General features: G+C 39.6%; 1 protein-coding gene across 1 annotated transcript in view; it reads left to right on the forward strand.

The window, feature by feature from the left end:
- The window catches only part of LOC145413170 (sulfotransferase 1B1-like), a 47592-nt gene extending 42672 nt beyond the window's left edge, over positions 1-4920 (forward strand). The window contains exons 9-10 of the mRNA XM_080282897.1: positions 2206-2316; positions 4768-4920. Of these exons, the coding sequence (XP_080139023.1) occupies positions 2206-2316; positions 4768-4920 (264 nt within the window). The remainder of the gene's footprint in view (positions 1-2205; positions 2317-4767) is intronic.
- Positions 4921-10173: the final 5253 nt, after the last annotated feature.

A 10173-nucleotide genomic window follows, 5' to 3' on the forward strand; every position in this document is an offset into this window, starting at 1 on the left:
ATCATACAACATTCATATCTCAGTATTTTCCCCTACACATCTACATCTAAAGGTAATGCACACTTTTCACTGATATTTAGAACGTGTTTTATCATTTAAATTTTAAATTAGTGAGCAACCAAGAGAACTGTAAAATGTGATTATTAATTAATGCTATCTAGAGGGTAATATTATGTTAAACCACCATGCTGACATAAGAACCAGCATTAGCATTACCTAATGGCTCTATACAAGTCTATCTATCAATCTATACTCTATATACCTAGGCTGCTTCCCCCAAGGAAAGGGAGGTAGCCGAGACAGGACGACACACTCCCCGTTTACTCATCCCTTCAAACACATTCATTCGCACCTTAGCCCCGAAGGGGAGAAGGGATAGAACCTCACCGCACCACACCGCACAAGGGACAACTGCGCAATGCAATCAGTGATATCCGCAGCAGGGCCCGACAGCAAAGCTGGTTTACCCCTGCCACATCATAATAGACCTATCCCCTTACCCGCACCTGACCTGACTAGCTGATCAGACCAAATGTGGGAGAATATCCCCTCAGAGTTGCGTCATCATTTATTCATTCACAATTTCTCTCCATTTATTTCTGTCATGGACAGCCACTCTTCCTTGCTCAACAGACATCCCTCTCGCATCCAGCGCTCTCTTCACACTGTCCATCCATCCAATTCGTGGTCTCCCTCTCAGCCTTACACATCTCACATCAGATCTAGTTATCTTTTTCACCAATCGCTCATTATCCATTCTCTCCATATGCCCAAACCATTGCAACACCCTCTGCTCAACTCTACCAGCCATCTCCCGAACAACTTCAGTTCTCCTTCGCACTTCATCATTCCGCACTCGATCCATAAGCGTCACTCCACACATACTCCTCAGACACCTCATCTCCATTACATTCAAACTTTTCCTCTCTGCTACACCCATATTCCATGTTTCAGCCCCTCTATACACGTAGTAGCAGAAACCCAGCACAAGGAAACAAATAACCCCACACAAGTAGACAAACAAGTAGAATCAGAACAACAAAATACAGATGAAAATTACTCAGAAGTAAATAATTCTGACGAGTGGTCAGAGTCGTCAGACGTAGACAGTGAGAAGTTTAATCCTTTCATACATACTTATGATAATCTAGTAAATTCAGACAACCTAAACAAGAGAGAACACAGATCACGAAACACATAATTATGAATTATCTTCATATTACAATTGAAAGGAAATACAAGTAAAAATACACAGACAAACAGATAATAGCAAGCCAAAGCAAGTTCCAGTGCATTACGTTCACCACAACACACTATAAATTCGGTACCAGTGTACAGTATGTTCATCATGAGGACAAAGGTCCCAAATTTTCAGGTGACGATAAGGACAGAGTAAATATACAGACAGAGTTAGACAAATGTGAACAACATTTCTTAAGGAGAAACATTACAGACGAGAATGAAAAAAATAACTTTTTTTTTTTCTTTTTACTAGAATAATTCTAGAATGTTGCCCAACTGGCAATTTGCTTAAGTCAGACAAACTTTTGGGAGCTAGAACATATGATGTGTTTAAGAAAGTATTTCTGAAAAAAAATCTCGTGGTAGAAACTTTTTAGTTGGTATAGCCCCAGAATTACATTAAATTAGACTTACTAAAATAAACAATTCTAACTCAGATTTGGGTGATGTAAGCTGACGTGTCTACCATTAAAAGAACTCTGTTAGCTGACATAGAAAATTTAGAATGGGTTAAAGATGATGGTATTGTGTCACCCATACATGTCGTTGACATAATTGGATATTTAGTTGCGCTATGTAAATTGCCTGAAAGAGTTCTTAAAATCACAAAGACTTATAATCCAGGAATATGTTTACTAAATTATGTGTATCAGTTTGAATTACAATGCAATCAGGCTGGTGTGACTGAAATATCACAAAACAATAAAATAGATATGAGAGTAGCAGAGACTGTTGTGGTAATATATAAATCTAGTCCAAGCAAATACCTAAGAAAGTCTCGTCCAGAGTACAGACCAACAGACTGTCAGCAGAACTCAAGGTCTCGCACACCTAAAAACAGGCAGGCTCAGAAACTTGGGCATAGCCCTAGTAGGCGCCGTGCCTCAGAAAGACCAAAATATGTTAAACCACCTTGTAGGTCAAATTCAAGAGATAGACTGTGTTTCTGTTGTGCTAATCCAGGCCACACGAGACCTGAAAGCTACATCAAAATTAAAGAAGACACAGACAAGTCAAAAGGGTGTGGACCTTGCTGTAGGAAACACAAAACTGTCGGTCATTGGACTGCAGAGTGTAAAATGGTGCAAAAATTAGTAGCTGTCTACATTTTGGGGAAGACTACAGCACCACAGAAGACAATACATAAAACAAAGTAAACAATCAAACAAACCAAGAATAAAGATAGCAGTCATAAAATGAAACCACTTTTGGTGAAACTGAAAACATTTCATTATTATTGGATTCGGGCTCACCTATCCAATAACACAAGATAAATTAGAACGAATTTTTAGAAACAGAAGAAAAGTAACATTTATGTGGGAACCAAACTTAGACTTATACACTGTAGATGGTAAAGAAATAACTGTAAAATGTATGACTGAGTTACGCATCAAATTTACAGAGACTACCAAGCACTCACTACTATATTTTACATAGTAAAGAATTTATCAGTTAAAGGAAATATGCTTCATGGCCTATGTACGATAAGGAATTATTTTATTGATGCCACACTTTAATAGTATACAAGTTGATGATGAATTCATAGAGAAAATTTCTTTTTTAGATACTACACCCAACAACTGTAGAAAATCCAAAGTAACAAACGCGATTACATACACAAAAAACGAACTATATGACCTACACTCTCAGAGAAAACGAGCAGGCGCAAGGTCACTCGACCACTCACCCATATTTCATCAACTATGACATAATCTTACCGCCAAGATCATTTATGAAAGTCTAGATAAACAGTAAATTGAAGAATCGCAATGTTGTTGCATTAAAAGAAACTTGCAGAGTGAAAGGTCTATCAATAGAAAGTGTTCTATGTTGGATAAATGATAAAGGGGAAACGAGTGTTTTCCAAGTTAACCTGATGAATGGAGATGTACAGACAATAAAAGAAATTCTATACGTAATTTGGAGACTTGTCAAGCTCCTATACATATAGTAGCAATAGCCTGAACACCAAGCAAAAGTAAATCGACAGACAGAGAGTGCATAAAAGAGCATTTGATTGACTCAGAATATTTTAATGTAGAGAATGACCTACTGGCTTTGCTACAAAAAGACAGAAATGACAGTTGCATTGGCCGGTAAAAAATTAGGTTGTACAAATTTAATACAACACACAATTATCGTCAGACCTGACACACAATATATCTTTGTACCAACATATAGAGTAGCACACTCGCAGCGTGCATTGGCTAAACAATATGTGGATTAAATGCTATGTTTGGGTATCACTGAACCTTCAGTGTCCCCAAATGAAAGCACTATTTTCTTTGTACCTAAAGAAAACGGTGATATCGGGGCAGTCACTGATTATTTAAACCAACAACCGATTTCTGATCGTTTTCCCATGCTCCATCCTCTCCACGTGGCCAAACCACCTCAGTGCATTGCGGCATTTCTCCTAATGCATTCTATCACATCCACATCCACACCACAATGCTCCTTCACTTCCTCATATACCAGTCTGTCTCTTCATGTTACTCCACATTCTTATCTCAAATAACTCATTTCCACTGCTCTCACTCTTGACTTGTGTCCTTCCAACAAGGTCCAAACTTCACTTCCTTATATTTGGGTTAGTATCACAATACTGTCATACAGAGATATTTCACCTCCATGCTCACTTCCCTGTTCCTTATCAGTGCTTTCAAAGAACCAGCACTATGTCTTCCCTGCTGTACCATTTCAAGCACGTCACCCTCTTAACTTTCATCCTTACTCATCACACTACCCAAGTACTTAAATGCACTCACATTTTCCGTTTCCTGCTCATCCTGCCTCACTGTACATTCGGTGGCTTCATTTCTCTCAAAGACCATAATTTTACTCTTCCCGATACTTACTTTTAGATTCCGTTTCTTACACACTCTCCCAAACTCATTCACCAAACCTTGCAGTTCCCCTTCCTCTTCACTTAACAATACAATATCATCTGCAAACAACAGAACAGTGAGTTTCCAAACACTGCCCTCTCTCATTAGGGCCGCTCCAACATCCACTGCCCTACTTTGTACCTCTTTTGTAGCCCCATCCATATACAGATTGAACAACCATGAGGACATGACACATCCCTGTTTCAGTCCAACATTCAAACAGAAAATTTCACTCAGTTCACTATCCACACGCACTGCAGTCTTAGCACCCTCATACCTACTCTTCATAGCATTCAACAACTTCCCGTTTACTCTATGTATTTAATACTTTCCACATTCCTTGTCTATCCACCCTGGCATATGCTTTCTCCAAATCCATGAAAGCCACATACAGCTCCTTTTCCTTCCCTAGAAACTTTTCCACTAAAAACCTATGAATAAATATTTGTTCTACACAACCTCTTCCTTTCCTAAAACCTCCCTGTTCTTCTCCAACTAATTCTTCTGTTATTTCCCAAACTCTGTCAATAAGAATCTGACCATTTACTTTTCTTATGCCACTGTGCGATATGTAAGACATTGTGGGAGAATATTTTCCCTAGTAATAAGCATCATTCTTCATGTAGGTTGTTTGCAGCCACACACATCTCAGTACACAGTGGCAGAATGCCAGCATGGAATGAGCAAGAAAAAAAAAAAGTGCAATCGTGAGCTAAGGCACCAAGGTGATGAGACACGGCACAAGGCAGCAGCGGGAAGAGACCTGGAGTCTAGTAAAGACCAGATATAGCTATTTTGTGATATTTACCTCTAAGTTGTGGGAGGAAAGTACGAAGAACACCAGCCGCCTAGGGGACAAACACCACACAAAATAAGTAACAATAATTAATATACACATTATCAATTATCAGGACCAAAAATTAAGAGAAGAAAACTAGAGAGGATGGTAAAAGCTGCGTGACTGAAGAATGTTTGCAATTAAATTGTTTAAAAAATAAAGGTCATATACCACAGAATTGCTGTAAATCCAATATTCAGTAAATTCATACAAGACAGTGAATCAATTCCTGTGCCTGTGTGCGTGTGTGTGTGTGTGTGCCCCATACGATTTTATTCAACGCAGGGTAGAAGGGGCACATTGGTGAATGTAAAATATTGTTAAGAAGTAAGAGTGTTAGTTGAGTGGTTCCGGAGAGTTCCTGTTGATTCTCGCATTTGAAGTTACGAGTCAGAGTTGTCAGATAGCCTGATGGTGTGAGTGAGGTATTTCGTAAAGTTATGCACTAATTTTTATTCGTTTCCTTTCAATAATGTGTATTTGCAAGATTAAGTAATATTAACATTTAATTTTAGTTGGTATGCTAAAGCATTTAGAGTGTTATGTAATGCAAGAAAACTCTGGCATGTTTTGGATGTCTCCGATTTGGCAACTGTATTTGCTAGAGTAAACTAGAAGATTCGACTGTAATGCAAGATTATATAAGGATGTGGGAGAGAATAGAGCACGTTCTGTCAATTTTAGTTATACTTGTGGCCTTGTGAAGTTAGTGTAGCTCTGGAGTTGTGACTGACAGTATAATTATTTGTTAAAAAGAGGCAACGAACGTGAGAAGCTCGTGTTTACATACAACGCCCAAGCTGATCTCTTATTGTATACCTAAAGGCTGCCTCTAGGAAGAACAGCTGACGGGGCCACGTCCTTCCTATACTGAACTACTGCTGTTGGAGCTTGTGACAATGTGGGATGAGGACGTAACAGTATTGCAGGCCGAGGTCGTCTTTCTATTCTTTTTTTTTTTTCCTTGCACACGAATTTTCGGCCACCGTCAGAGGTTTTGAATTAAGTTTGTTAGATTCTCTTTTTATTTCAACCTGACTCAAAACTACCATCTCTCCACCGTGAGTGCTGAGTTATAGTATAGGTCAACACTAGAATATGGGGTTAGTCACGAAGAAGTGCAACGGAAACGATGTAAAGCATTAACTGATTTACCATAACGCCAACAGAAAGCACCGTCGCTATTGCCATTACGCAACTGCCCAAGTGGTGTCATGTGAAGGTGCCTTAAACCATATATTATCAACGAGTTTTATGATAGCTTGTTTCCCCCCTCTTTGTCTGTCTGTTTGTCTGTCTGTCTATCTGTCTGTCTCTGTCTCTGTCTCTGTCTGTCTGTCTGTCTGTCTCTCTCTCTCTCTCTCTCTCTCTCTCTCTCTCTCTCTCTCTCTTTTTAGGAAGGGGGGGGGGAAGGAAGGTTGTGGGGAGGGGAAGGGAAAGTGGGGAAGGAGGAAGGAAGGAGGAGTGGAAAGATGGTGGGCTGGCCACCGTGCTTTTATTTTTTTTTTAATGGTTTGTTAGTTTAATGGTATGTTTGCTTATTTATTTATTTATTTTATTGTTTATTTGTTTAGTAATTTTATTTATATATTTGTTTGTTGTATTTATTAATTTTTATTTTATTTATTTGTTTGTTTATTGATTTGTATAACTAGCTAGCTAGCTGAATGTTTCGTTGGTTTTTGTGGTAGATGTCGGGTGGTTTGTTGGCGACTAGCAACAGTATTGCAGTCTCTTGTGGCCACTTGTCAGTTTTGTTGGTAGATGCGGGTACTGTTTGGGTAACTTGTTTGAGTTTGTTTTCGTTCCCGTAGAGTTTCATAGGGAGTGTATGGGATGTGGGTCGGTTGTGAGATGCGGGACTCGCTTGCGGGAGTTAGGTCGGGCTGGGATTGTTGTTCTGGAGGGAGATTTAGTAGATGGGGATAGGGTCTGGGTTTTCTGCTATGGTTTTTAGGCTGCTTGGGAGCCATTTGTGTAAGATGAGGTTCCTTTCCTCAGTGTATGTTTTTTAAGGTGTTGTACGTTTCGTTGTCGAATTCTTCGATTTTTCCCCCATATTATTTTGGCTTGGTTGTGTACTCTAATATTTAAGGGTTTGGTTTTGGTGATTGTTTTCTGTAGTTAAGGTGTAGGGGTAGTGTTGGTTGGTTGCAAATCGAAGAGCCTTATTTTGGATTGTTTGTAGTTTCCTTACTTCAGTGTGGCTGAAGGTGTGTGTAGGGATGGGTGGATATTCGAGGATGGGAAGAACAAGTGCTTTGACTAGGTGGGTTTTAATTTTTATTGGCATGTCTTTGAATCTGTATAATCGACTGAGTGCTCCAGTGGCTTTTTGTCTCCTGTCATTTGTGCTAGCGAGGTAGCCTGTTGAGTTGATCTTGAAACCTAGTATTTCCCCTTTCTCCTTAAATTCAATTAATTCGTCATTAATTATTAGTGGCTCTTTTCTTTTGTTTGCTAGTTGTATTACAGAAAATTTGTTAATGTTTGTTCGTATTTTCCACTGATTTTCATAAGCGTTTATTTTCTCAACTTCTTGTTTGGTTCTGGAATTCATAACGTTCCTTGATGGGCCTGGGTAGTTTACGATCTGGGTAATATCGTCGGCATAACTGATATTTATGCCGTGTGTTGCTTGTGGGGTGTTACTTGTGAAGATGGTGAAAAGAGTTGGGGACAAGGCACTCCCCTGGGGGACACCACAACCCAGGGCAAAGCTGGCACCAGTGTAATTATTTATCTTAATTTTGGCTTTTCTATCATCTAAAAAATCGCATAGGATTTTTTCGGTTATTGTAGGGAGGTTAAGGTGGAGGAGTTTGTGTTTTAGACCGAGGTGCCACACCTTGTCTCTCTCTCTCTCTCTCTCTCTCTCTCTCTCTCTCTCTGTATATATATATATATATATATATATATATATATATATATATATATATATATATATGTGTGTGTGTGTGTGTGTGTGTGTGTGTGTGTGTGTGTGTGTGTGTGTGTTTAAATAATAATGCATTTCTGGCTATACTGTGTCATGCATTCATGTGGTGCGACTACTAAGACTAAATCCATCCATATATTCATGTAGTGGAAGCAGCTGGGTGTGTTGAGATTTATAATACGTGCTAAATTTACTCAGTCGTGATGGTTTGATTCGTTGTACAGTCGGCCCCAGGATGAAGTATACCTGTTGTAAGTGTGCACTAGTTACGTGAAAAAAAAAAAAAATGCCCATTTAGAGTAGTGATTCTAAGGTCCACTGCTTCGTCCTTCTTTCTCCAAACATGTTCTCTCCCGCTTCGTTTCCGTCCTGCATCTCACAGCCAACCCGTTGGGCTCATCAATTTTCATAATTTATATGAAGATAGTGAATATACACGATTTGGGCTGGTATCTCTTGTAACCACCAAAGTCGCCTTATCTCTTAATAAAACGTTATCAGACGCGCTGGATTACTTATCTGCGTAATGTTACTCAACAGAATCTACTCCTATCGTCAGCAGTGTGCTAATTACTGAGTGGTATTAAAGCTTCTTAATATGGCCAGGTAGCAAGAAGGTAACAGCTATGTGTGTGTGTGTGTGTGTGTGTGTGTGTGTGTGTGTGTGTGTGTGTGTGTGAATAACTTAAGCACATATTTCTCCTCCCATCTACTGTACTATTTATATACCGTATTTCTTCTTGCACCAACTTACCTTACAACTTCGTAAGCAAAGATTCCACTTCTTTCATGTTTACGTCTTAGGATGATTCTGCTGCGAACCTGCTCCTCACCCAACGTCTTCGAGCCTCTCTGATACGCCAGCTGGGTTATGGTCCTTGTTTGTGTAATGGGCAAATCCTTATATCTGGTTCAGCATTAAATAATACTGTTCTCAGTGGAGTACGGAAAACTAATATATCTTCATTTCTGGAAAAAAAAATAATACATAAGTATAAAAGTATCAGATTGATGAGGGAGCTTCGGCGCACAAACATGGTGCTTGGATAAACTGTACCAGCGTGAACCGAGATCTTCACAGTCCAATTATGGGGCTTTGTTACTCTCCCTGTAATCGACGGTAATGTAACACTTGGTTGCCGCGGTGTGATAGTGAGTAAAAACGGACGGAGGAGTTGCTAGAATTGCTCCCACACGTCACACCTAGCAAAAGATGCCACCCGTATGACAGTAGTGGAAACACTGCTGCGCTAAACATGCTAGTAATGATCAGGGGAAGGTAAATACGAACACAAAAGTTATGAATTAGTGGAGTGAGGACGGGAAAGGATCCAGTAACATGCTGGTTGGATATCTGAAAAAAGTTGAAACATCCCTAACTGTTAGAGATGATTAATATGGTGCAGTTAAGGCATCATCGTACTGAAGTAATTGTTTGTCATGGTTGACTAATTGCGTTTTTATAAGATTACTTTTCTCCCAGTGACCTTGTGATCTTGGCCTTTGACCAACTATTATCAAAGTTGTTCCTCTTTATCCTTGGCTAACGCTCAGTTTCTCCAATAAGTTTGGTTTAAGTAAATCTGAACTGCTTGAGTGACAGTGTCGAGCAATTAGCCTTGTCCGGTGACCATCTTTGGCTGACCCCTTTCAAAATGTAATCCTCTTATCCTTAAATTTTCCTAAAACCTTCCAGTGATTGATTCAGATCGGAGGAAAACTGCCTAAAATGATTCTGCCGTGACTCAGATCGTTCAGGGTTCAAGAAACAGGTAAGCCACTTGCATGACAAACCATTCCATCAAGTACGGTGTATATCATATCAAAACTGACTTTTTTTTCGTCTTTCTCTCTCTCTCTCTCTCTCTCTCTCTCTCTCTCTCTCTCTTTTACACACAGGCTCTTGGGCTGGAATGCACCATTGCCTTGTGACCTTCGTCTTTGACTGACAGCTGTGAAAATATAAACCCTCCGTCATTGCCTTACCTTCTACTTTTCCATAGATTTTGGGCTGAAATGAACCCGAACTGCTTAATCTGACTGCAGTTCTTAACCTGTAGTCACTTTATCCTTGCCTTATCCTGAACTCTTCCACCGCAGTTGGTCTAAATTGGCTGGAAATTGTGCCACTTTGTCCTTGCCCTGTTAACTTCATCTACAACCAATTGATTTGACAACCAGTATGCCAACCCCTTCACTGACCCTCAACACCTCTGCCATGTTTGATCTATTTCAACTCAAGCTTTTAGTTATTGTATTCACACACA

The sequence above is a fragment of the Coenobita brevimanus genome, chromosome 95 (assembly GCF_032717465.1).
Source record: "Coenobita brevimanus isolate Jiangsu-jjx chromosome 95, ASM3271746v2, whole genome shotgun sequence".
Lineage (NCBI taxonomy): Eukaryota > Metazoa > Arthropoda > Malacostraca > Decapoda > Coenobitidae > Coenobita > Coenobita brevimanus.